Consider the following 27,466-nt stretch of genomic DNA (forward strand, 5'->3'; position numbering starts at 1 on the left):
AAACCTGCTGCTACTCTGCAGGGAGGCCCTAATAGATTGCTGGTGAAATGGAAAACTCCTGCTGTTTTTTTAAGGTTATGTAGGGAAAGGATCTACCTCGGCTCTCTCTTCTCCTCTGTGATGCAAGGAACTGAATCCCATGAACTTTAATGGCTGTTACCTGTGGTGTGCCTCTTGTACAATATTAACCCATCAATTTGACTTGACTAGCTACTGCCTCAAACCCTAAAAGATGAGCAGGGTCCAGCTCTGTCCTGCAGTGGTCAGGCATTGCCAATGGTCCCAGCCCATGGCCAGTCTCATGGGCTGGGAACAAAAGGGTCCCAAAGTCAATTCATCTCTGGGTGCATCTGCCACTGGGTGATGTGTTAAAACAACTAATAAATACTGTCATGTGTGGATTAATTGATTTCTTTGATGCCTTTTTCATACCTGATCTTTGTACAGAACTGTGAGAGGAATGCTGCCTTCTCTCTCTTGATCCTGTGTCTTCCTGAGGGTTAGTGATGTGCCCAGCAGCCTGTCCCTCTGTGCTTACCCCTTCTGGAGTCATCAGCTGGTCATGCTGCCTGAGTGCCTTTGCTCACTACCAGGGAGCTAGAAGTGAGAGAGAGATGATAAAAAAAATCAGGCTATTGTTTTACCATCTGAAATGAGCATGTCACTGTGCTTCATAAAGCCAAGATGTTCCTCAGAGCCTGAGTCCAAGGGTCCGAGCCTCTGGGTGGGTGTTGGCTCCTACCTGGTGCATGAGTTTTGGCCTCTCAAAGGCAGTGGACTGGAAAGTTGCTACATGGCAGTGGGCTGCACTTTCGATGCTGGGAGGTGGCAACAGCCCTGTCCAGCCTTCCCTGACAAGGGCTCCTGCTCTGGACTTGGCAGCATGTTGGGTAGTGGTGTAACAGCACCTTCCTCAGCTGTGGGAAAGACAGGAGCAGTCAGTTGAAGGGTTGGGGAATAGGAATAAACTGGCTTTCGCATTTAGGCCTCTTTAGAGAGGGGATGGTGAACAAATGGGAGTAATGGGGTGGCCTCTCTCCTGCACAGTGCTGTTTGGGGCACTTTATGTAACAGCTGTGGTCCTGGTGAAGCAACTGCCAGCTCTCCTAACTTCTACAGCTGCCCAAGGCATGCTCCCTCAGCTGTGTCTGGCATCTGTGCCAACACAAAGAATGACAGAATCATCAAGGTTGGAAGAGACCTTTAAGAACATCAATTCCAACCATCCATCCAGCACTACCCTGTAACCCCTAAACCACTAAACCATATCATCCAGCACCAGATCCTGATGCCTCTTAAACACCCATGAGGTGGTGCACATTCCTGGGCAACCTATTCCAATGCCTGACCACCCTAACAGTGAAAACCTTTCTACTATCTAATCTGAGTCTCCCCTGTCCCAGCTCTAGGCCATTTTCTCTTGTCCTCTCTGTAGGCAGAGCAGAAGAGACCAGTCCCCAGTCTTCACTGTACCCTCCCTTCAGGTAGTTGTAGAGAGCGATGAGGTCCCCTTGGAGCTGGGAGTAGACGGAGCTCCAGGGGAGAGCCGGTGAAGCCGGGCGGGGGAGTGGGCGGGAGCGAGGGGGGCGGTTTTACCCCGGGGGTTCTCTCGGTGTCACGGCGCTGAGGCGGCTCCCCGGAGGCTGTGTCGGTGTCACGGCGCTGAGGGGGTTTCCGGGGCCCCTCTCGGTCCCGGGGGCGGGAGCGCGGCCCGCCCTGCAGCCCGCCGCTAGGCGGCGCCGCTGTCCGCGCTGAGGGCGCAGCAGGCCGGGTCGGGCCGGGCCCGCACCGGGACGGCAGAGGGCCCTGGACGGGGCTGGGACCGAGGTTAGAGCCGTCCCTCACGGCTGTGGACCTGTCTGAGCCCAGCTTTCACACGTACGGCAGCGGGCCCTGAACGGGGCTGGGGCCGAGATTAGAGCCGCCCCTCACGGCTGCGGAGCGATCTGAGCCCAGCCCTCGCACGCACAGCAGCGGCCGGAGGTGCGCGCCCGCCCCGCGCTCCGGGGCTCTGTTGGCAGCACGCACCAAGCGAGAGGAGCGGGAACATCCTCCGCTGTGCGAGCGGGACACGAACCGCGGACGGTGCCGCGCTGCTCCCGGGCTGAGAGGAAGAACCGACGGCAGCTGCTGAAGACACCCGGCGTCGGTGCGCTCTGTGTGAGCCTTCAGACACAGCTGCGGGGGAGCGGGGAGCACGGGCCGTGCTGGTGATGAGCGCTAAAGTCAGGCCTTGAGTAAGAAAAGTGCAAAGAAGACAGTATTTAGACAAACGGGATTTTTTCAGACCCTCTCGGTGTGGTGAAACTCACACAAAGCTATCCCAGAATTAGTAATTGCTATCTATGAGAATTCCCAAAGAATTTCCCCCTCTTCAAAATGGGGACTGGGTCCAAAAGCCAGGAACTGCTCGCAGTTAAACCGCCCCTCAAAACACATTAAAAAAACAAACAAAAAACACCACCAAACAAACAGAAAACCTCACCACAAAACCACAAAACCCCCACAAAAAACAAACAAACAAACCCCCCCAACAACAGCAAAACCACAAAACCAAAGCAAATGAAAAAACCCCAAACAAACAAACCAAAACAAAAAACAAAAACCCAAACAAACAAACAAAAAGGTGGATCAAATAATCTCACTATGTGTAAACAGTGGAGATGTGGACAGGAGGTATGTGGGCACATCAAGAACAGAATCTGGTCAAAATAATTCAGTTTTCCTCTCTGACAGGGTAAGGGCATAGTGACGGACAGCTTTGGCTGCCAGTTGAGTGGCTTTTAAGGATGATCTAGATGGGATTTGGGTAGGTACAAAACCCACTGGGTAATTACCCAGAGAGTTATCCGCAGTTCACTGTTGAAAAGGAAGGGGTCTGTTGAATGAAATTCAGGGACATCTGTTGCGGGTCTGGTTTTGCTCAGCACTTCCTTTAATGATGTGAATGATGGAGGAGAATGTGCACTTGCTAAATTTGCAGATTGGGAAGTATCCAACGACAAAGGTATTTGCCTAACAGGTCTCCGGAATAAGTGGGATCCTGCTAAAAATCATGTACTTGGGGTTGCAGTATCAACAAGATACATCTGGGGAGTTACTCGGGGCTTGTAAGAGAGAAGTACTGGGTAAGGTCTGTAGAGCACCTGTTGTGTTTGTGCTGGACCAGAGAGCATGATGTCCGAGTTCTGGCCCTGTGGGGAGGAATCTGAATGTGAGAGGCTGAACTTGCTTAGCCGAACCAGGAAGGCAGGTGGCATTTGTCAGACAAGAGATATCTCCCAGGGTGCTCTGCTGCCAACCTGCTCAGTTAGTTATTTGCTGTTTTCTGTAGTTTTTAAGGTTTTCCCCATGGTTGTGTCAGTTGTTAGGTACCATTGTACAAAGTGCTCTCAGCTCAGAGCTGGTGTGTGGTTTGCCATCTGGTCTGGATCCTACATGGTGCAATACCTCTGACTGCAGAAACAGACCCCACCATCTTCTCCATACAGCAAATTGTCATGGGAAGGAAGAACTTGAGCCAACTAGCCAGGCTGCAGAGCCACTGGCCACATGTATTGTGTGTATGTTTTATATGTTTACTCTTGATCTTTGAACCCTTTCCACTGGTAGCTGTTTCAGTGCAGGATATCTTGGCTCCCAGATTTTGGATTACCTCAGAGCAAAGAATAATCTGTTACAATGAGGGTGAGCTGACACTTGTGACTGCTTTCAGCATCTGCTCACAAATACCTTCAGAAGCCACTGAACTGTGGAAGAGGCTTTGGCAAAAACTGAGCCATTTATGAGTCTGGTTTGTGAGAGACCTCTTACAGTGTCCTAGTGAGGATCCATTCTTCGCAAAGAACTTGCTTTCTCTCTGCATGCTGACGACATTGCAGAACATGGGTTATGTCAGATTTGCCTGTCCTATTCTTCCTGGAAGGACAGTTTGTTGTGAAGATATTTTAGGGCTGGTTTTTTCTATCTAAAGAGGAAAGTAAAGTATTGGAGTTGTGTTTTCCCTTGGAGCTTGACGAAGGGAAAGGTGATTGCACTGGGTAGAGATGTCCTGCTCCCCTGCTGTATGTGGAGCTTCCTTGGGCCCTCAGAGGGATCTTCTGCCTCCCTCTGCATTGGCTGAAGCAGCAGCTTTTCCAGGTGCCTGTAGAGCTCAGGAGGGCCACCTCTGTATTACAGCTTTCCCAACAGAACATGAGCAGGGCAAGTTGCTGCACCTGGTACCTGCCCTGGGGACCACTGTTCAGAGCCAGAGTGCCTGGGGGGGGGAAATTCCCCTGCCCTGGGCTGTGGGAACCCAAAGGCACTGGCCCCATCCAGCACAGTGGGGAAGCCTGAGCCAGAAGAGGCTCAACCTTCCTGCTGCACTGGGTGCATGCAGACAGGGAACACAGAGGGGGCTTGTTTTCTTCTTCCTACTGTGTGTGTGGTCTTTTGTTGTTCTGAGAAGCCAGGCGTTCGATATGTAAGTGAGCAACATGAACTACTCTCCCAAACTTCAGCCCCTGATCCAACTCAGACTGCCTCGTGCTGGTACTTCTAAGGATGCTTACCTTTACCTGGGCTGCTGGCACTTGATTTCAGAATCTTCAGATGCAGGTTTGTGCTTTCAATAACCACACAAGCAGAAGCTTAAAGGGTTTGTGCCAACTTTTATTATCTTTTTTCGAAATGGGATTTGGGGAAGGGAAGGAGATGTGCAAGGAGGAGCTGATTGTTGCAGATGGGAATGTTTGGGATGTATGCTGGCAGCAGTGTGTCTGACCAAAATGACTGAAGCAGTAAAGCATGACAGCCAGGACACTGCCTTGGTGGATGTGCTTCCTTTACAGGGTTTTTGGTTTTAAGGTCTACTTTGTAGATTATTTCACATCCAAAACAAGAAAGCATATTTTAATGTCTCTATATGTATGTGTGTGTGTATATATATATAAGATAGATATATATATACACACACATATTTTATGTTCTTACAACCCCCAGCTCCTGAAGGTTTCAAGTCTGAAGGGCCATGTGTATATATGCATTATAAAGAGATGATAATTGACTGAGACAAGGCTTCCTTACTGGCTGTATGATAAATAAATGGGCAAGATATCTTTCATTGAAATCTTGCACGTGTGCAGAGAATATGGTTTAGCCAAGCACCAACTGGCAACCCCCTCAAGCTGGCCTGTCTCTGGATTTTTCCTGCAGGGGTGGTGTGAGGCTGCCTGTGCTGTCCCAGGAATTTGGGGGGCTCACCCCTGTTCAGCTTGGAGGGGCAGATTGAAAAATACTTGGTTTGTGCTTCCCATGGGAAAGGCACCCTGCATGTTGGGGCTCCTATTTCTCCATGGGGCTTCCAGTAGACTATTTTGGTTTATTTTACCATGGAGGAGAAGGTTTGGTGGGCAAGAAGGGAAGGGGTTTTGAAGGGGAAAGACAGTCAAAATTCACCATACAATAGACAAATCTTCATAAAGGTTCGTCTGCCTGCTCGTTCTTTTCTCTCTTTCTCTCCCTGTCTCCCTCTTATGCTGTCATGTTCACTCTCTCTGCAGGACGTACGCTGTTGTAGGGCTAAAGGTCTCCTTTTGTCAGGCTAAGGTCAAGTCCCTGGTTGGCAGCGGGCAGCCCTTCATACGGGCCTGTCCACGGCGTACTGGCAAGGGCTCAGGTTGGAGGCTGCAGTCTGCACCGCTGGGTAGGTGAAGTTGGCGTGCTGCTTGGCCTTCAGCCGCAGGCTGGCCAGGCTGGAGTTGCACGTGTCCCTGTACATGTAGGGGCTGGCTGTTGAGGCGTAAGGACAGGCACTGGAGGAGACAGCAGAGTTGAGGCTCGGGCTGTTCAGATTATTGATATTTCCCAGGTTGTTGAGGCTTGGGGCCGGTACCCCAGTCACAGCAGTAGGGACCATGGATGAAGGCATGGTCATTGAGGTGATGGAGCTGGGTGGGGAGAACATGGGCTGGGAGGACAGGGGACTGACGTTCATGGAGTTGAAGAATGGAAAGCTCTTGGCCGAGAGCGGACTGCTGGCAAGCCCCTTGGTGGCCCAGTTGTTGTAGGAATAGCTGGAATACATGTCATCGTAAGGCTGCATCAGTCCATTGAACTGGGCTCCGAAGCTGTTCTTGCACAATTCGGCCTGTTGGTTCCTCTCTCGTTTCCTCCACTTAGCTCTGCGGTTTTTGAACCAGACCTGCAAGAGAGAGAGAGGGAGGGCATGGGAATTGCTCTGGCTGGCCTTGAAAGGGGCCTTGCCCTGGTTTCTTTGCCCAGCAAGACAAGAGCTGTTGAAGAGCTGGTGATGCTCCCAGGGAGATGGGAGGCTGAGCATGAGGAAAGAGCTGCAGCAAGATGTCTGGGCTTCAGGGTCATCTCCCAGCAGGAATCACCAGGTGGTCCTCAGTCAACCAACAGAAACCCAAACCACTGCCATTTCACAGCACACAGAATAACCCACCTCAATCAACAAACAGATGCCCTTTATACAGAAAAAAAGAGAGGAAAATACTTGCTGTATTTCCAAGAGACCACAGCTAGGAGGAGGGATTGGGGTTGTGTGACTTGGGAGCAAAGTAGGGATGTGGCTTGAAAACTGCTGAACAAAGGAAATAACTTATCTTCTTTTGACTTTGGCTCAGGACTGGCTTGGAGTGGGATGTTATAGGTCTCTCTTCTAAAAGGAAAATCTGTTAGTGTTAGAGGGGTTCAAACAATATAACTTCCTAGTGCATGGAAGCTGCTGGAAGGCTATTCATGATGCTGCTAACTCATATTTCTAGTAGCAGAGAGAAGCTCTCACTCCAGCTGGAGCCCTGCCACACCATGCCTGTGACTGCACATTGATTTGGGAACCCAAAAGAGTGCCCTCCAGCAAGGGTACGGCTGGGGTGTGATGGTACTGCAAAGAAAGGGTCTGCTGGGTCGAGGTAGCCAGGTGGTGGGGCTCTGTGGGGCAGAGCCTGGGCTTTGAATCTACCTGTATAATTGCAAGGTGGCCCTGGATGGGGAAGGCACCACCAGCATAGGGTTTGTGTGGCAGGATATGTCAAATCTCAAGGGCAGACCCTAGTGAGGTGTTTCCAAGACAGGGAAATTTTCCAGTGCTCCTAATTCCTTCCTTGGTTTGGGGACAGCTTGGTCATGTATCACAGCAGGCTTCTTCCCCACAAGCTCAGGCCCAGGAAGGTGGAAGGGCTGCAGTCCTACCCGGACTCGTGCCTCTGTCAGGTTGGTCCAGACTGCAATCTCCTCCCTGGTGCTCATGTCTGGATAACGGTTTCTCTGGAAAGTGGCTTCCAGCTCTTGCAGCTGCTGGCTGGTGAAGTGCGTCCTCTGCCTCCGCTGCTTCTTTTTGAGCGAGCCGTCTTCAGGGTTGGAGTCGTCTGTCTGGTTCTGCTGGGACTTCTCAGTGTCTGTGCAAGAAACAGAAAGATGGGGAGATGCCCTGAGTTAACTTGAGGGCTTGGATGCACTTGGGGAGCCTATCCTTGGGGCAACCAGTGCATGCCCAGTGAGGTCCCCTTCCACTGCAGCCACCAGGAGTGGTCCCATCTCCCTCCCTTGTCCTTGCAAGCAGGCATCCACCCAGCACCAAAATCAATGTCCCTCTCATGTAGCACAGCTTGCCTTTGTCTAACTGCCATAACAGATGTTAGCTTCCAAGTGACCAGATTTAGATTTTCCAAACTTCCAATATTTGGGTTTCATTTACAGTTCACATGGGAGATAGTGGCACAATTTATCTAGATCAGAAGGTTCTTACTCTGCTTAAAACTCTGCCTAAGGTGTCCTTTAGAAAAACTGAACAGAAATTGACACTTAGGACACAGCAAAAGATCCAGTCATATCCCTCATGGACAAGGGATGGGAAAAGGCAAATTGCAAACTGATAGCAAGCTGAGGCTCTTCAATTAATTAAACCTGAGGAGCACAAATTTTCATTCCCCTTCTTGCTCCTTTACATTCTTACTTAGCTGCATATGTTTTGATTTTAAAAAATAGGGAAAGGCCTTTCTTAGACCTTACCATGAAGTACTCCAGCATCTCCCTCTCTTTCTGCCCCTGTCCTCATCCTGATCCACAGATCCCTCTCCTGGAGGCAGTGTCTTTTGTTTCACTGCCCATTAAAGTCTCAAAACTCTCTAGCGTTCACTCACTGAAATGTACAGCTCAGCCTCCTTCTGGGCATCAAGTCCACGTCTGCATGCTGAGCTTTTGGCGGCTGTGGGTGAAAGTGGGCAGCCAGCTGCTTCTCTGTGCCACAGCCCTTTTTGGGGGCTGTGCAAATACAAGCAGGCAAAATGCAAATAGGGGCAGAATGCAAATACAAATATCTTCCCTTTAGTTATCTTCCATGGAGTGCCCAAATGCTCAAATGTGGCGCTTTCTTTTATGATGGAAGAAAGCTATAGCTTGTGTTTAATTCTGCTGGGAATCAAGACAAGTCACCATAGAGGAAAATTATTCAAATGAAAGTAAATAATTTCTGATGTTCAACTCCTTCCTCTGATCTAGAAGCCAGGTGAAGCATTTTCAAATGAAAATCAGGTCTTCAGCAAGGAGAGGAGGTGTTCTTTTACAATGAGAAATAGACAGCTAAGCTAAATAGAAATTTTTGCAAATAGCTCCCAAACTGTTCCACTTAGAAGAAGAACCTTTAAAAAAATCCTGGCATCACTCTGCTAAAATTGAAATTTTTGTTTGGTTGCAGTTCTCTGAGTAGAAGCTAGTTCAAAAGGCTTCAAAGTCCAGAAAAATCTCAGCGTGAAAGTGTCTGGTACAGCCCCTTAATGAGTAGGGAGGTAAGGAGACAGCAGCCTGGAAAACAGTTGAGTCAGTGAAAAAAGGGATTCCACAAGTCAAATGGATGTGCTCTGGAATATAGGCTCTGTCTTTTCCATTTACTTTTTATAGGGCATGCGGGAGGCCTAAAAGTATCTGAGCCCCCACAGAGACTGCTGCAGGGCGGTGCTGTGCCAACAGTAGGTGCTTTAGCGGGCCCCAGATCTGGAAGATTCTCCTGCCTCAGGAACCTGGTGCCACTACCCTCTTTCTATGACAGTCTGTTAACTCAGAAATATTTTCCTGCTGTTCTGGAAAGCTCTCCTTGTACTTGCCTTTCTTCAAAGGGAGCAATGCTGGAATTGCAGAGAACGTTTCCAGGAGAAGTGCTCGCTCTCCAGGGAGGAAACCCTGGGTGTGGTCAGTGGCTTGCTCCCCACCAGCCACCTCTGCTTCTGTAGCACATCTGATGCTATCCATCAGCAGGAGTGTGAATGCAAGGACAGTGAGATGGCCATTGCTCACAGCAGCAGGTTATAAGGTGGTTCTTCTGAGCAGGAAGGTACTATGTCCTGTTCTCAGCATGAGGACCAGTTTGTGTTCCATCCAGGGTGTACCTGTACAAGAACTTTCCCAGCACACTCTTGAAACAAAGCCATAGGAATTTAAAAGTGTAATGAAAGACCTTAGTTGTGGTCTTGTGGTACTCTTCTCATTTTTATCAGCATCTTTGTTTGTGGATCCCATATTCAGCAGAACTCTTGGAAGCATGCTCTTAATGTGGCTTTTTATAGTGGTTCTTGCCAAGAAGATTAATCTGATTCCTCTAGCTCAGTGCTCTAAACCAGTATTGGATGCAGGAGATTCCTGCACTATTTATCTCCAAAAGAGATTTAATGGGGAGTGATGCCACCCATCTGAACTAGTTATTAGGAATGGCTCAATACAGATGAACAGGCAACATTTGGTTTGTTTGTTCATCTGCTGAGCCTGGGTTAATTGGAGCCTGATGCATACAGGGAATGTGTTCTCACCAAAGTCCCTGACAAATACTCATTTCTGAAGGGGTTGCTGTGAAGTAGGAGGCTATGCCCTTATCGGGAACTCCCGCCCAGGACTGCCCTTCTTCACTCGGGAAGAAATTATACCAAGAGGGAAAGAAAATGGAATGAAGGTACCACTGCTTTATGGGCTACATCTGGGTGAAAGAGATCACAGTGTATCTTGTTTGGTGTTTGTCTTCTCAACACCCTCTGGTATACCTACTTTCCATAAATCTTATATCTAAGGAGAAGTAGGAATCCCAACTCTGACCCTTGAAAAATCTCTGCAGTTCAACTTGGTGTTCTCTTTGTTTCCATACCTGCTAGCTGTGTTTCTTTCTGTCTGTCATCTCTTTTCTGCTTCTTGTATAAGCAGGGAATAAGTGTCCTCTGTAAAAGGTGCAGAGTTTTGACTGATTGCAGTGGGGACCCAAACCATGGCAATACAGGGAAAGAAATGAGCCCAGAGAAGGGATGTGGGTGCCTTGAATCCATGCTGAGGAGCACAATATGGGGAGATGTGGGGCAGTTCTCTACCTCCCTCACTCTTCATCTTTGCTCTCCCCTGACCTGTGCTGCCTGATGAAACCTAACAGAAGGGGCTGTCACTAACCATGCCGTACAACTGGAGGACACTTGAGATCCCTGAATGCTGAGCCTAGACAAGCAAGGTTTGTGTTCACTTCCTTGGGATCTCTTACTTGTGTGGATGAATGAAGCAGGGCCCAGGAGAAGTAGGGAGGCAGCTCTCTTGAGGGGAGTCAAGAAGTGTCAGAAATGCAGCTGTGCCCCTGTTCCAGGCAGACCTTGGTAGCCAGCTCTATTCTGCCTGACACTGCTGATGCATGGCTGCCATCAGCCTCTGCTGCAAAGGCACAAGCTGCCAGCATCTGCACACAGGTAATGCTGGCAAGTCACCTCCCAGAACCATTTTATTTCTAGACTGCTTAAGACAGTGGGGAGTGATGTAGCCAGGCATCCAATGCTTATTGTCACCCCAAAATAGGTCATGGAATATATCCTGTACATGTTCGCCCACTCGGTGAAAGGACTGTGGCTATAGCTGGAATTAGCTGCTCATGCCTAATGGAAAGAAAAGTCAGTGCCTAAATTGGCACTTCTACAGCATGCCAGGGTGGGCTCAATAGGAAAGGCCACTTGAATGGAGACACTGCCATGCATCCAAAGCAGCTGACGAGGAGCCACTGAGCTTGGGGATGTGCCCAACTAAGGTACGTGTGCAATGGGGAATTTGTCGGGCAGATTCTCTGACTCTAGTTATCCCAGTGTAACTCCCTTCATGATACTTTCTCTGGGGAATTTTAATCTGCATCATTATCCTTATTAGCTTTTGCATGTGGGTGAGCCTGGAGGCTTTACACGGAGAGCAGCGGGCTGTCCCCGGCCCTCACTCCCTCCTGCTGGCACTGGCAGAAACAGCTTTGCATCCTGACACATCCAGAATAACAAGGGATGGAGTGGTAACCAGACAGATGTAAAATCCAGAGGAAACCATAGCATTCCTCTGAACAGATGTGAATGGTGATGTTCCTTATTCAGAGCCTGATAAAGAATTCAGCAGGGTTGGGGTTGGTTCAGCCTTTGGGAATGGTCAGAGGCACCTCTCTGGGAGGGCAGTGAGGCACAGGTGAGGAGACTTTTTCAGTTAAAGCAGGAGCAAGACAGTGCTTCCTTTTCATCTTAATGCATGAACCTGGAAAGTTCAGCCTAAGGCTTACCTTTTCCATGGAAAGTTTAAACCCAAATAATTTAAACAGAGGTAAAAAAAAAAAAGAAAAAAAAGAAAAAAAAAGAGCAGTTTAAAATTAGGTGTAGCCTTCTGCACCTTGGATCCTGTTTAGGCAAATACAATAAAATCTTGATTGGGCTGTGACCTGACTTGCCTGGCTCTGGCCTGCCATGGGATGTACCCTTGTGAGCAGCAGCTTCCTACAGCCAGGGCCACATGACCCCACCACTGGGATGATATTCTCACCCTCCCAACAGCTGTCATTGCAATATGGACCCTTATGCCTTTCCCCTGCTTGTTGGCACAGCCATGCTGCATTTTTCTGGCTTCCAGTACAAAGGGAAGCTGTCCCTCTGAGAGCACTGCAAGCCACTGGCCACCCAGATCCACGAGCAAGGCTGGGTCAGGGTTTTTCTTGTATCTTGGGCCTTGCACTCACCGCTGTGGTCCTGCCCTTTGCAGCTGTGCTCATGTTGAGGAGTTCCGGAGTCCGAGAGAGACAAGGCTGGGCTGCGAGCCTCTGCGTCTGCCAGCAAGTTGAAATCCATGGGGCAGGGGTGGGTGGTGGAGAAGGAGGATTCTGAAAAACAGTAGTCATAGGGTGATCAGAGAGATCAATGTGTGTGTGACCTCTCCTCACCACCTCCAGCAGGGACTTGCCTTGAGGAAAGGTCTAGGAAAAGGAAAGGATCCCTGTGTGATCCTTGGACACTTTTGAGTTTCTTGGCTGGAAAATGGACATACTGGGCTTTCAGCTGAGCTTCCCTATCAATCAAAGATCATCTAGTGACACTTCTATTTGCAGCCTTCAGAGAAAGAGCCTCCAATTTATAGGTGACATTCAGACTGAAATAGCAACGCCGGGAGCATGCTGTGTAATGGAGATCTGAGGAAGTGGTTCTGGGCCAGCCAAGGGCTGTTAGCACCTTCTCCAGCCATCCCACCTCTCCCATCCTCCCTGCCCAGCTTCCCTCCTCTTTCTCCCTTGTTTCTCCACAAGCTGGCCAAGCCTAAGTAAAGCTGTTCAGAGAGCACTACATGCACACATCCCAAAAGAAAAGCATTCTTGTGCCCGGCACTGATGGGAAGGCACATCTGCCTGCACAGCCACTTCTACAAGCAGAGGTCCAGGCAGCGCAAGTGGACTCCTTTGGGGTACATAAGGATCTCTGAAATATGAATTAACATGGGAATCACATTTCACACGCTTAGGTGCCTGGGAATGAGTGGTCCTGGCTGTAGCAGGAGCTTGCTTCCAGCCCGAGATCATCCTGACTGGAGGCTTCCCATGTCCCCTGAAGAGACTGGCCTGTGCTGGTGAGCCATCTTCCCTGGCTAAAAGCATCCCAACTGGGAAGCTGTCAGTGCTGCTCCCTACAACTGCAGGAACCACTGTGACTCTTCTGCCACCTTCTTCCACACCTCTCTGTCCCAAGATCAATTCTTTTCATCATTCACTTCCTTATGGACCCTGCACCCTCCAGCTGTGTTTCCTAAAGGAGCTCAGCTGAGAGCACCACTTCGTTCTGGACCACACTGGATGCTCATGAAGAGGCAGGCATGAAGCAGTAAGTGTTCCAAGCCTGGCTACATCTCCTTGGAAACCTGAACTGGCCCTCTGTTAGCCCCTAACTGAATTTTGGATCATAACCCAGCAAAACGCAGGATGTTTCACTGCCACCAGTGCACAGTTTATGAAGGCTGGATCAATTTGAGAGGACAACAGCAGCTTCTGAAACTTTAGCTGCTCCCAGCTGATACCTCACCTTCCCAGCTAGGGATCCTTTTTCTCTAGGACACAACGGCTGATACATTGTGCCAGGATCTGGGACCCCTGGGTTTAGTGAAGTTTGGACCAGGGGTTTGGAACTTTCAAACTTTAGGTGGAGATCAGTTGTGAAGGGTTCCTGGGTGGTGAAGGATTGCCCAGCCCCTGAAATCCATGTGTGTCAGGGAGGGAACGTGCTGAAGACAGTCTGGACTGTGTTAGTTTTTAGACATGTAAACAAGAGATTAATCACATAGCTGTTGCACCTCATTTGGACATGGATGACAGTGACTAAGAATGTATTTTCAGAGCTGTCTAAAGCCTCCTTTAGTCAATTTGCACAAGGCTGCTGCCAGGGCCCAGGGCTGATCCCCATATCTGCAGTGTGCTTTCCAGGCTGCGATGAGAGAGAAAGAAGCCATTTCTAATGGTTATCTGGCTGGCTTCTGCAGCAGATCTCACTCACAAAACCCTTGCAGTTTCCCTTGCTCTTCACTTGGCTTGACCTCCATTCACTGCCTGAGAGGTCCACTGCCTCTCCCAGGTACTGGTGGGACAGTCTCAACACCAAGCTCAGTCAGTGCTCTCTGGAAACAGCACATAACAAACCAGGACCTGGTGCTGGTTTTCCAGACCTTTGCCTTGCTCTGGGCTTCTCCTCTCCTGTGGAAGAGAAGTGGCAGGACTCTGGCTTTGCCATGAGGCTGGTTTCCATTTCCACTTCGTGGCAAGCCTGACCTTTGATGTCTGCTGGCTGTGTTAAGCTCCTGCCAGCAGCCAGGCATAGCCCTGTTGCATTCTGCAGTGTGTACATACATGAAGTGATGTGACAGGGGCTGTGTTTTCTTTAATACCTTTGCATGGAGTAGGGGAGTCCATCTGCTGCTGATATTGCCATGGCTTTTAGCATTACTCTCAGAATTATGCAGAAACGCGCAGTGAATTAATTCCACGGATTAAGTCTTGATTAAGATGTGTGTCACTTTGCTGTCTCAGAATTTATTAAGAGCCCTTCTTGAGTCTGCAGCAGATGGAATTTCTGCCCAATGTTTGTAGATGATAATTTCCCCTCTTCTACAGCCATTTGCATATGATTGCATCTGTCAAGCACAATTTCCTCTCTTCTAGAGCTTGACACTGTACTGGACGATTTAAGGAGGAATTCAGATCCTTGCCTTGCTGTAACTCAAGGACAGTGTCCTCCTGTGCAGGGTCCTGTTTGCTCTTTTTTCCACATCTTGCATTGCTTTCATCTGTACAAACTAGAATGAGGACAGGAAAACCAGGGAGGAGTATCTTACATAGACAAGGTTCCACAGGTTTAAGTGACAACACAAGGCGCAAGGCTCAGGAGAACCTAGTCCTGGTATTGAAAACTTATGCCCCATCCTGGGCTGCACCAATGCAGTGGTTGCAAAGTTCATCCAAGCTGCTGGACACAACATAGCATGCTTAGCCTGCCTCCGAGATACAGTGGGCACTTAGATTAAAACTGGTTATGAAGGGTGGCCAGTACTGGGACTGGTGGCTGAGCACAAGTCTGCTTTGTGAACTGAATTTAAAAGCAGGAGGATTTCAGAGAGAAGATGATGTATGTATATATGTAATTGCATAACCTACTGCATGTGCCATATGTGGTGACATCAAGGAATGCCTTCTCAATTTGCTCTGAGCAGGCCATGGAGAAGCAAAAGCAAGGGGAGAGAGGGATCTACTCAGCATGATTATAAAAGCAGGAAAAGTCTGCAATGGTGACAGCACATGAGCTCTGTACCAATGTATTTTCCCAAAGGCAACCCCATGCTACTGACACAAAAGGCTGTAAGGTACTCTTCTAGATTTTACAGCCCTTTTGGATTTAAAAAAAGGTGCTTTCATCCACATTGGCTAGATCTTGATGTAGGCAGAGACATTAAAAAGTCAACGCTAAGCCTTCATGGCATTTCTACTAAGTTGTTTGCCCAGTCTCAAGGAACCAATTAAATTGGCAACTCAAAAGTATTTTTAAATAAAATCAAATTTACCACCTTCATCTGACTCTTCATCTCACTTTCTTTTAACATAAAAGAACAGTTTCTTTAGGGACAGCTCCTGTACTAGCAACATACAGCCAGGCTTCTCAGAGGCTTCAGTTTTGTAAAACTAGTCATGGCTCCCAGTCTGCTCCAGCACCCGTAACTCCTTCCATTGATGTGTTATTGCCTCTGAGATAAAGGTTCCCAAACCTTAACAAACACATCTCTTCTTCCAGTCACTGCCCATGTGAACATGCTGTGGCCACCTGTACAAGACCCTCCAGCCAGACAGGGAATTGCCATCCCTTCTCCATGGGCATGGTGGAGGGCAGGGGAAGAGCAATCCTGGCTCTAGGCCTTTTCCCTTTTCAAATGTACCCCCTTTCTATTTCTGTGTCAGCTCCTGACTGCTCAAGCCAGGGACATTTAGGCAGTAGGAGGAGGACACTCCTTCGTGAGGATGGAAATCTTGTTTACCTGAAAACAGAAACAAGGGTCCCTGTGAGCCGTCTCCTGCTTCTCTGTAACACACTGCTCCATCACCTGGGAGCAAAGAGGATTTTGCTCGGGTGTTTTTTTCTTTGAAGGGCTGGGAAGGAAACACAGAGGCTGACTTCAAGCAAAGTAAGGCTAATTATAGGGGTGGCTTTTGTGATGTGGGTCTTGCCCATTGAGAGCTGCCTAGAGACTGACTAGTGTGTGCTGCTCAACTCTGCACTGCCTGCAGGCTTCCTGCTGGACCTGCTTTTGGCAAGTTGATCTGGAGGTGAAAAGCTGTCTCTTGCATTGTTTTGATATTATTTGACTTCCCATGGGCATGCAGGGGTGCTTCAGCAAGGACCTGATGCTTCAGGTTCCAAGATAGCAGCACAATGACCACTGATGATCCAAGGGTATGAGGGAAGCCCTAAGCTGGCCTCTCTCAAGCAGATCAGCACAGCCCTGTGGATCTGTGAGTTTCCTGCCTCCAGCCAGGGCCAGAGTAGCTGAATCTTCTGCTTGGAATTGCTGATCTCCACAAAGAGTTCAGGGTTACCCCTCAGGCTGAAAGGTGCTCTGCAATCATTTGGGGGGAAGCGTCCTTTCATTCTTGCATCCCCTGAGGTGAAGATATGATGTTACACTAGATTCTTAGGGTCAGAGCTGTCTCTTCCTGCTCTATCGATCGCAGAAGTCAAACTACTGCTGATTGCTTCACTCCTCCTATGCTCATGTTCCCTGTGTACTGGCTTACTTTTAGGAGAGACAAACATTTGGGCTTCTATTTAAATGTACATTTTCAAGGAAGATGATCTGCCTCTGTACTTTGGTCCCCGTGAGGGGCTGAGACAAGGTGGAACAAGCCCTGCCTCTCCCTCTACTCCTTGTCAAAAAGGAAGTGATTGAGAGTGCGCCTGTTCTCTCGAGGAAGAGCATTTTGTTCTCTGCATACATGTGTTTGTTCAGGCAATTGTGCTATCAGTGCCTATGGCCTGGAATTAAAAGTACCACATGAGCACAGCGCATGAATCGTGCAGCAACCAAGAGTCAGATTCTCTTTGCTGACCAACACAAGTGCTGCCTGTGAGGGGCTCTTTCCCCACTGCTAGAAAGCAAGAAGGATGGGGTGCAAAATGAGTTAATACTTGTTTCCTTGAGACTATAGAAATGTAACTATGGGGAGACCAAGGTCACCCACTGCTAAACATCTCAGTGTAGCTTTAAATCTCTAATCTTAATGGAATTGCAGCAGGAACCAAGAGCAACCATTAATCACTGGAAGATAAACAGCAGCAGCCAACTGGTGACCCGGAGCACAGGGCCATTATGGGACAGGAGAGCAAGCTGCCTGCCTCCAAAAACATCAGGCTGTGCACAGCCTCAGGCTGCCTGAGCAGTGGTTTCGGGTGCACACTCACAAGTGGATCATTGACCTCCAGCAAGGGCTGAGTCACAGGTTATAATAAACTATTTCTCGTTTTAGTCCCTACAGCTGGGCACTAACCCCTGAGCTCCTGAGGGTGGCTTGGTAGTGGTGTGTGCTGTTTTGACCCCATGGTGTAGGGGTTTTATTCCTCTCGTCAGTAGGAATTGCCAAAGCGCCCTGAGGTACTTAGTGGCTTTGTTGTCAGAGCAAGTTGTCTGGCACAGCCCCACGCATGGATTGGGCCACAGAGCACTGAGAGGTGTGCATGGTGCCATGGAACTGCAGTAGCCCAGGCTCTTGCTGCCAGGCTTCCTGGCCACAGCTGGCAGCAAGGACCTGAGAGCTGGCAGCTCTCTGACGAAGGAGTCCAGGTTATTTCTCTTTTTGTGCATGGCTCTAAGGAGAAGTTCCCAATAATGTGAGGTGGGAAGAGAGTGAGGAGGTAAGGTGCTGCCACTGACTTGTCTTATGATGTAGGTAAAACTATTTGACTGTTCTGGGGTTGTATCCTTCATCTCAGAAATCACATAAATGAGCATATCTGAGCTGGTGGAGGTAATGAAGCAAACTTCTTTTAAGTGCTTTCAGATCCTCAGATAAGAGGTGCTAGGAAAATGCCCAACCATGCTGGACACTGCCTAATGCATTTTCTGGGGGCTGGAGGCAGCCTGCAAGATGGGATCAGGCCACTTGCTTCCCTCACATTGACATGAACCTCCAGCTGCAGAGGAGGATGATGGCTGAAACCTCTGCTCTGGGTCGCAGAGGGTTAATAAACTGCCTGTATTCCAGAGGATTATCACAATGGAAATGTCCCAAGGATTGACAGCTCCATACCCATGTCCACAGCAAAAAAAGCCCACAATGGAATGTGTCCTGTTCGCTTATTTGATGGGCTGCACTGTGCCCCTGTGCTGTGGAAGCGCCCTGATCGCACCATGCCCCACACACATCGTTCCCCACAACAGGTGTGTCTGCAAACCCCCAGACTGGTGCAGGCCCTGCCAAGCTGAAGCATTGGCTTCTGCAGAGGCAGGGTAATGTGCTTGGGCTTGGCTTAAAGCAAGTTCTTTACAATAGTATCTTTAGACCTCAGTGCTACCCTTAGCGTACCTGGATGGTTTCTGAAATGGCACACAAAATTTGGAAACAAATTGCTAATCTTAGCACAAAAGAAAAGCCCTGCCTGACTTTCTGCAAAGTTTTTTTTTCCCTCTCTAAACTAAACATTCACAGTTCTTGCATTCTTGTGAGCATTGTGCTTCAGGTCTCACTGTGTCCAGCCCTGTTTCAGTGTCCCTTGGACACTATGCCTCAGCGGGATGTTTGGCACCTTGGATCTATCATCCAGGACTGGGATTTTCATTCTGACAGACTGTGCAGTTATATTAATAAGGCTACGCTTTGTTATGGCTTACTTTGTTTGTTAGGCATCTGGAACAAAATAAACCAGCAAAAACTCAGTTTTGCCCAAACAACTTTCAATTGCAAAAAGTTGCTGGCATGGTGTGGACCCACCATGCAGGAGTGCTAGGAGTGAGAGCACGGTCTGCAGTTAGAGGAGAAGAAAAGTCCTTTAGGGAAATTAATCCCTTTGTTTTGGGGAAGGGAGAAAAAAAGGCTGATTTCAGTAAGAAATTCTGCCTGGGAAAATCTTGCAACTGAAATAAAGGATCTGCTAAAGTGGAGTGCCAGCACTGGCCTGGCTGGAACATACTGATGAACAATCCCCACCTGCCCCTGCCCACTCCTGCAGCCTTGTCGAGCTGGCTGCAAAGCAACTCGTGCCACTACTGAGGGATCTGCCTGCATCTGCATGAGAGAAATAGCTGCACAGGCACAGTGTACAAGGGATCAGGATCTGCTCTTGCGGAGCCAGGAGCAAGAGCAGATCCTGCAAGCCAGGATCCCGGGCAGGAATGAGAGGTGCAGGCAGCCTGTCTGCAGCTCAGCCGAACACACGCTGCTCATGCAGCAGCAAAGGCCACCAGGGCCTGGCATCAGCAGATTGGTATGTGTTGCTGTATTTAGTTGGGCAATTGTATAAATTTGACTAATTATTCTGGCAGTCAAAGGAAACTGGCCTGATTCCTTCTGTGCTTGCAGAAGTGGGGCTGGGTAATTTCTGTATCTTTGTGGCTGTAAAGTTGGCTCATTTTAGGGAGGCCCAGATAGCTCTGTGGCTCCAGCTGCTGTTAGGAGATTTGTATGCAGATGGAGGGCAGTGCCTAAATCAGATGTTATCGAAGATGTAAATGATTCTCACAATTAGTAAACATGCTCAAGAAAGTTCGTCATCAAGTGGGTAATGCAGGGGGTTGAAGGTTGGGGTGGATGCCCTGCCACCAGCGTGTCACACCACTATGGCTGTCTGACCTGCATGCACTGTAGGGCTGCCAGTGTCTGCCATCCATCACCACTTCTGGAAATCCTTTCTGGAGAACTTCAACTTGATCATAAACATTTGTTCTATGACAGAGCTCAGCAAAACCAGCAGCTAGAAATAAGGTTTTTTGGGGGGTGGGGTGGTACTAGATTGTTTTTTTAAAACAACCTGTCAGAGCTCAGCAGGTTGCAGAGATGCAAAGGGAAAAGGGGTAACTGCCAGAAATTCTGTGATGGCCCCACCAACCACCATGGCCAACGAGCAGCTCTGTTGGTTAAGGAAACAAGAGCCCAGAAACTGCTGGCTTGCTCTGAGGGATGTGTTGTCTCAGTGCAAACCAGCAGTGCTGGAGGGAGTTGATGTCTGCTGTGCTTGGCTGTAAAGTTTCCTGATGATTTTTCTTTTATTTACCCCTAAGTAATTTGTATTTAAATTTTGTTTAAAGCTCTCTGGCAGGAAGATCCTTGCAGAATGAAGACTGCCGTGAATAAAACAAGTGGATGATCTCAGCTCACAGTACCCCTCCCCTCTTACTTGCGATACTGCAGCTGGTAGGGCTGGGGCAGGAGAAGGGTGGCTCCGGGAGGGATGCTGGAGCTTGCTCCCTCTCCACACTTCATCTTTATGGACCTTGCAACATGCCCCGAAGGTCAGGCTGTTTACCCAGACTGTCTGAAGGGGCCGAGGGAGGCAATTAGCCGACACTGCCGGGGCCGATCCCGCGGTGCCTCGCACGAGGCCCGTGCCGGCGGGATCGGGCCCGCGGACCGCCCGGCTTCCCTGCCGTACACCGGCCGCGAACGCTGCGCGTCTCGGGGCCGAGGAGGAAGAAGGGCGGGCGCGTAAACAGGGAGGGCTAGCAGCCCTTCTCCCGGAGCCTGTCGCCCAGAGGCCCCACTCGAGGCCGTGGCAAAATGTATCGCGTCCCTAAATCCAGGGCACAACAGTCGCCGCTAAAGCAAAAATCAAGAGGTTTCACTTTGGGAATCCTGAAATGTGGGAGTGTGCTGCCTAAGGACTGTATACGAAGTCTGCTTCTTTTTTTTTTTCCCCTCCACCCCTACTCCTCCTTCCACCCCCCCCCCCCCCCCTTTCCCCCGCCAAATCCTCAGTTTTTCCATCTGCTCGAGGCCGCATCCCATGCGGAGCCCTGGGAGGTAGGCAGTTTGGGTGGGTAGGAGAGGAAGCTGCAGAGCCCTAATTACTCAGCCAGTCTGGCCCTCGGGCGATCCCATCAAAGCGGCTCGGAGAGAAAAGGGATGGGGCAGAAGGATGTGAGCCATCTCACAACGCTGCTGCCTGGGTCACACCACGTCCCGTCCACGGACGAGCCTGCTCCGGGGACGGGGCTGTACAGCCAAAAATGCTTCTGCCTGCCCAGACCCTGTCATCCTGAGAGCAACTTCTGCTGCAGCTCCAGGGCCAGGGAACGGCTTTCCAGCTTTCCAGCCTCTCACCCTGGTCTGCGACTCGGGCATATCTGAGTTCAGGCTATTAAAACCCACCCAATACAAAGTAAGCTGTGAAACCCTTTTAAATGGGATAAGAAAGTCCATATTTTTCATCACTTTGGTATTTTTTTCTGCTTATGTATGGATTCATACAGAGGCTGACCTTTATAGCTCAATTAATTTACCTTAACGATCTATTTTTTGAAATTATCCTAGTACATCCAGTCCTCTAAAAAGTCCTATTTATTTTATTTTATATTTTATAATATATTCCATGCATTTATTTTTTAAAAAAACAGCCTTGAAATAAATGCAAACAAAAAAAAAACCCAAACCCAACTCACAGAACTGGAAGTTGGGATACTGTGGCACCAAAAATAAAACTGATGGAACAAATAGGGAATTTCATGTGGTTTTCATTGTCAAGTCTAAGCTCAGAAACAAACAGGAAATAAAAATGGCTAAAACAAAAGAGATTTCTTTTAAACTGTGTTCAAATCTAAGTGGGGAGCTTCTTTATGTGGGAGGGATTCTATGTTTATTTGCTTTTCAAAAAAAGGAGTAAATAAAAACGTCCACACACAGACAGGTCAACTTGATTTACCGTTAAATCCTCATGTTTCACAATGGTAATTTATAATCAGCTTTTTTAAAAGAAAATTAGACTCATATAAATGGCAGCATTGCAAAGGAGAGAAAAGGCAATGGGGGGGGTGGGAAGGCTGCTTCTGTTTTAAATAAGGTTGAGGGGAAGACGGAATGGAAAGAGAGAGGTGGAAGTAACTGCGAACCTCTAGTCATTTGTTTCATTCCATCTTTGTACTTTTTCAGTTTTTGCAGAAAGCTTGGCAGGTGCTGAGCATTCCAGCCTGTACCACACCATTGAGACTCCCCGAGTAGCAATTTAATGTAGGTATTTGAAAACAATACCCTATAGGATCAGTGCTATGTGATTCAGAGTGGCATATGTGCTATATCCTCCCAACAGAAGTATTTCTTAGGCTCTCAGATTTGGGATTGTGGACTTGTTTGATAGGGGTTTACAAACAGGTGTCTCAATCACAGTGATCTGTGATCTCTGACGGTGATTTTCAGGGGTTAATTTAGTGCACGCAGGACCCAGCTCCTCCAAGCTGGGGATCTGCTAAGATCCCCGGTAACTGCATCCCCATTAATGCATCTCAGAACATTTTGAACAGTTGAAAAATCAGAGGGACAAAATTAATATCAGTTTCTGCAAATCCAGCTCGGGTTTCCCTCCTCTTTTGCGCTATTCAAAAGGCTGCAAATGTTTATTTTCTGGTGGAGCTGTGATTTAGGAGATAGCAAAGAGCATCAGATTGAGGGTCAAGGGACAGAGGCTGTATTTCTGACTCAGATCAGGAAATTCTGCCAGAGCTCTCCTCTGCTCAACAGGGATATTTCCCTTCATGCTAAAGCATCCAGAGACCTACGTATAGAAAAGCTAGGAGTTTCCTAAGGAGAGAGATCATGAGGTTCAGCTCTTCAGAAATTAGTGTTCCAAAGATGAACCTACACCCTGCAAATCAGTGGTAAATTTCCTGTTTAGGGGTAGAGGATTGTCTCTCTTCCTGAATCTGCTTGGTAATATTCTGACACTGATGGGAAGAGAAGAGAGGGACCTCCCTTGCTCACTCCCCACCTCTTTTTAAAGCCTAGTAACAGAAATGTTTCTTAGCTTCTGGCCAACTAGATCTCCTAGGTCTTTCCTGAAAAAAAAAACTTCTAATATTTAATTTTTTTGCCGAAACCCAACAGATTTATTACTAACCATCCTACAGGAATTGCTCTGACTAGGCTGCCGCACTTGTCCTCTTCTGGGGTCAGAGGGAGATGAGGATTCAAGCAAATCCTTTCCCACAGAAGTGACCCCCCCCCCTTTACAGAGTCTGGCCCGGTCCCTTGTGCTGCCAAGCTTCCAGGATCAGCCTGTGGACTCCCTTAAATGCCCCAAGGAAGCCCAGAGCTAATAACCAGCTTCATTCAATTCCCAGTCACATTATTATCCAATCTGCCAGAGGCATTAATATTCAGAGGTGAGGCGGGAGGAGGGCAGGGGTGCTGGTGAGGGGGAGAAGCACACAAAGAAGAGGAAGGGAAGTGTGGCGGACTGGCCTCAGAAATATTCCTTCTCCAGCCGTCCGAAACCCCAGCCCATTTCAGCTGGGTGTTGACAATAGAGGGCTTTTCCAACAGCCTCAGCACGAACTTTAATACCAGCTGGTAGAAACTGTTCCCCAGCCAACAGCAAATGCCCAGCCTTGGCACAGCCTAATACCCACCAGCCCCAGTGGCCCACAGGAAGAGGGGGAGCTTTGCCCCCTCTGCCATCAGGCCCTAAGTAAATAGCAATCTCCCATTTTTAAAAAGCCAGATGAATAGCTGAGCCTGCTCAGAGACACCACAGCCTCCTGTTTCTGACCCTCCTGCCTCCGTGGCACCACAGTCTCGTCCTGGTGCCTTCCTGATGCAGAGCGCACAGCTTGAAACCTGCAGTTCTCCCCATCTGGGACTTTGTTCCCAGGCCCAGGTACCTCCCCTGTCCCCAAGGCCAGGGCACATGTGCCAGGTCACGAGACAGACCTCATGTCCCCTGCTCATCTCATCTTCCTTTTGGAGCGGTCTCCTATATCAGGTTTCTGGCTTTTTCTTTTTGGCAGTCTCCAAAGTCAGCCTCACCTCTCAATCTCAAGGTTTTGGGTAGCATCTGACAGAGAGAAGATACAAGGGTTCTTTTGCCAGCTCTCCATAGGGAACATTAACCAATACTTTTGCAATCCAGTAACAATTTGCCGATCTAATAATTGCCTGAATTAAGCCCTTATAGAAACATAATAGATATTAATTGAGGCTTGAAACAGTTTCTCTGACAAAGATTAATATTGGTTTTTAAAACCAGTGCCTTGGACAGGAATATAGGTGGGCTTACATGGGCAGAATCTGGGCTGCAGGTCAGGCAAATCCAGGAACTACAATAACAGCAGGAAAACCACCGCCCTTGCCCAGACCCGTCTCCAGGCTGGCACAGAAAGACATCTATCTGTGAGGTTCCTTATGAGGAGTACTGGGCATGGTGTGACAATTTGCTAACGAAAAATAATAACTAAAAAAAATTAAAATCAAACTCTGCTCTTCTTCAGCAGACATTTGTGAAAACTGAAAGCAGCTACCATGACTGGACATTCCCTCCAGAGCCAGAAGGCAGCCTTTTGTCCCTCACAGTGAGGCACCATCAAAGCCTGCACAAACACCTATCCACTTCAGCTCATCGGCAGGCTGAGGGGCTTGGACATGGTGCCGGGAGCCAGGGAGACACTGATCCCCTCATTGAAAAGGCAGTCCTGTCCCTGTCTTTGGAAGATGGGGCAGGAACAGAGGTGAGAGTCTGAAAGACACCTTCCTGAGCAGTTGCTTCTAGCATCTCCTGAAATTGCAGATGGGAGAGAGCCATTTCATCCCTAGCATCCTGTCTTCCAGGCCACAGGCCATGTGTGGAAGACCCACAAGTTTGTCTGGGGGACGCCAAATTTCTCCCTTTGCTTTCAGCACTGGGCTCCACTTAGAAAGTGGACTGGTTGTGCTCCCATCAGTCGGAAGTCTGCTTCCCTCCCAGGTGAAAGAACGGGAAGGACATGAGGGATAAGTTTTGATTTCTGCACTGCCAGCTCGAAGTATCAGAGGGGTGCGGCGGCCGGGGGCTCACCTCCAGGCTCTGCGGGGCACCGGCGTCCTGAAGCAGCGTTCCTCAGCGGCTCCCGTGCGGAGCCGAGCTCTGCACCTGGTAACCCAGCGGGCCGGGCGGTGAAGGGGCGCAGAGCACCGGGAGCTCCGGCCAAGGGACTGCTGTCCCGAGCTGCCTAACCCCAGCGGGGCGGGGCGGGGAGGGGAGGGGGGTGGGGGCTGCGGCAACCCCCGTCAGCGCCTCTGCAGGGCCCTGGCTCTGCCGGGGGTGGAATCCAGTCCCCTCCCCACTCGTCCCCTCAGCTGTCCAGCCGCGGGGGCGCCGGCTGAACGGCCGACAGGTGTGCCCTGCTCGGCGGCACCGGGCCCGCCGCCCCCTCCCTGAGCCCGCTCCAGCAGCTGCGGCGAAGCGCCGGCATCGGTCCCCGCATCGGTCGCCCTCCCCCGCTGGAGCCGCGGCCAGCCGGGACGCACCCGTTCCTTACTCCCGCTCCGAGGAGGAGGTCGGGGGAAAGGACAAGGGGGTGCCGCACTGGCGGGCTGGCTCTTCCCCCGGAGCCGCACTCGTTGAGCGCGGAATAGACGGGGCAGCGGGCAGTACCGGGCTCCGCCGGGAGCCCGCTACAGTTGGCCGGCCTCCCCGGGCGCTCAACGGGACGGAGGGACGCCGCTCTGCGCCGTGCCCCGCGCCGGGGAAGCCGGAGAGCGCGTGCAAGCGCCCGGAGGTCCGACAGCCGGTTCTGCCCGCAGCGTCCCAGCGCCGGCCAGCCGAGCTACGGCAGGGAGGCTCGATGCTCCCGGCAGAGTTGCCGTGGGGTCGGCGCTCCCTCCCCGCAGCCCGACCAGGTCTATTATTCCCGGTCGGGTCCCTGGAATCCCGTCCGCCGGCGCGCCGCAGCCAGCGGCGTCCCGGGGCGGATTCGCTCCGTCCGCCGGGGCCGGCTCACTTCTCCCCGGCGCTGCAGGGAGGTCGGCTCTGCTGTAAACAGGAGCCAGCCCTTACATAAATATAATTTATCCAACTGTCCAAAAGCCGTCGGGCTGCCTTCCTTTTCCCCGGCGACATCTCCCCGCCTCTGCTCCCTGCGCCTTTCTGCCCCGGACCCTGCAGACAGCTGAGTCTCAGCCCGCAATGCCGTTATTTACAGCGAATCCCGGCTAATTTAAACAGCCCCCTGCCCCGCTCGTCCGAGTGGAAAATGACTAAGTTTAGCAACGCCGAGAGACTACAGCAGCGCTTGTCGGAGAGGGGCCCGCGTCGGCCCCGAGGGGACGGTCGGGGCTGCGGCACCCCGACGGCGGCGAGTAGGGGGTCGCCAGGCCCTACAAGGGCAGAGCAGGGGAAGCGCCGCGCCCCACTGCCAGGCGGGCAGCCCTCCTTGGCAGCGACAGGGGGCAGTTCGGCCGCGCACAGCCCCGGGACCCCTTCTGGATGGCAGGGCATGGCTCTATCAGCCCGCTCTCACCTGGTTGCCGCCCCTTGACCCACGGGAGGCGACGGAAAGCCGATCTCGCGCTGAACTGGGGCTGACCCCGTGCTGCCGAGCACAGCACACCTAGCCACCCCGCCGGGGATGCTCTTACCCTGTGCCAGCATCGGAAAGGTTACGGCGGCCGGGCTAGTATGAAGGGGCTCAGAGTGAAAGGAGGGGAGAAGGTCGCCCGGAACGCCGGGGACGGAAAGGCACTTACAGTGGCTCCAGATGCGGGTTCGGCTGAGCGGACTTAATCCTGCGAGAGGAGCGAAGCTGACCGCCGCCCCGCGTCCCGGGCTGCTCTGCCGCTGTCACAAAGTAAATCCCCCCGGCTCCCCTGCCACTCTGCGCGTCGCTGCCGGCCCGCGGCTCACGGGGAGGGCGGAGGCGGAGGGCGCCGGCTGACTGCCTCCCATTCACCCTGGCCATTCACTTTATGGCGGGCGGCCGGCGCCCCCCGCCAGCTGCGCCGGGCGCCCCGCTCCCGCCCGCCCCATTCCAGCTGCGCGCCCGCCGCCGCCCGCCCCGTCCAGCGCGTCCGCCCCAGCACCGCCCCCCGCCCGCGCCGCCCAATCGTATCGCGGGTCATTTACATACGGCGGCAGCCCTGCTCTCCGATTGGCCGAGAAGGGCGGCTGGCCGCGCCGTCCTGCGCTGGCCCCGCCCCGTCCCGCGCGCCGCGCAGGGTGCAGGGGCACGTCCCGGGCGCGGAGCTCCGTGCAAAGCCAGCCCCGGTGCGTGCACACCGATACACTGCCCTTGTCACCCCGCAAAGCCAGCCCCGGTGCGTGGACACCGATACACTGCCCTTGTCACCGCGCAAAGCCAGCCCCGGTACGTGGACACAGTGCTCCTGAGCGTGCACACCGATACACTGCCCTTGTCACCGCGCAAAGCCAGCCCCGGTGCGTGCACACCGATACACTGCCCTTGTCACCGCGCAAACTGCCTGCCTTGTTCAATGCTTGGCCATCCTGTACCCTGGAGCCCGTGCTGAGCATCCGCTCCTCTCAGTACTGGCGCGGCGAGCCAGTTCGGGTTTTGCAGTTCGAGCTATCAGCCAGACAGAGGTTTTTTGGGGGGAATCAAGTCCGTAGTCAGCTGGAAGCAGTTGGAAGCATTCCGCTGCACGATGGAGCAGCAGTTGCAGGGCATGCTTAATCCCAGGCTAGTTACCGCGCGCACTGTTGCGGCTCTA

General features: G+C 50.8%; 1 protein-coding gene across 2 annotated transcripts; it reads right to left on the reverse strand.

Moving 5' to 3' along the window:
* Positions 1 to 4,649: 4,649 nt before the first annotated feature.
* Positions 4,650 to 26,749, reverse strand: PITX3 (paired like homeodomain 3). 2 transcript variants are annotated; one of them, XM_030951240.1, is made up of 4 exons: positions 26,486 to 26,749; positions 12,005 to 12,145; positions 7,198 to 7,403; positions 4,650 to 6,184 (listed from the first exon to the last, which is right to left on the reverse strand). In XM_030951240.1, exons 2-4 carry the CDS (start codon positions 12,111 to 12,113, stop codon positions 5,621 to 5,623), a joined length of 879 nt encoding a protein of 292 aa, XP_030807100.1. In that variant the 5' UTR covers positions 12,114 to 12,145; positions 26,486 to 26,749; the 3' UTR covers positions 4,650 to 5,620. The 2 variants fall into 2 exon arrangements, with proteins under 2 accessions (XP_030807100.1, XP_030807101.1); XM_030951241.1 differs by lacking the exon at positions 26,486 to 26,749 and adding an exon at positions 24,816 to 24,934.
* Between the last annotated feature and the right edge of the window lie 717 nt (positions 26,750 to 27,466).

Source organism: Camarhynchus parvulus, chromosome 6 (assembly GCF_901933205.1).
Source record: "Camarhynchus parvulus chromosome 6, STF_HiC, whole genome shotgun sequence".
NCBI lineage: Eukaryota > Metazoa > Chordata > Aves > Passeriformes > Thraupidae > Camarhynchus > Camarhynchus parvulus.

What these genes read in the sequence shown, in the direction of transcription:
- PITX3 (XM_030951240.1), bottom strand. Translation starts at nt 12,113, where the DNA reads ATGGATTTCAACTTGCTGGCAGACGCAGAGGCTCGCAGCCCAGCCTTG. An exon ending in CAAAGGGCAGGACCACAGCG is followed by an intron (nt 7,404 to 12,004) that starts GTGAGTGCAAGG and finishes TTTCTTGCACAG; the next exon opens with ACACTGAGAAGTCCCAGCAG. An exon ending in TGACAGAGGCACGAGTCCGG is followed by an intron (nt 6,185 to 7,197) that starts GTAGGACTGCAG and finishes TCTCTCTTGCAG; the next exon opens with GTCTGGTTCAAAAACCGCAG.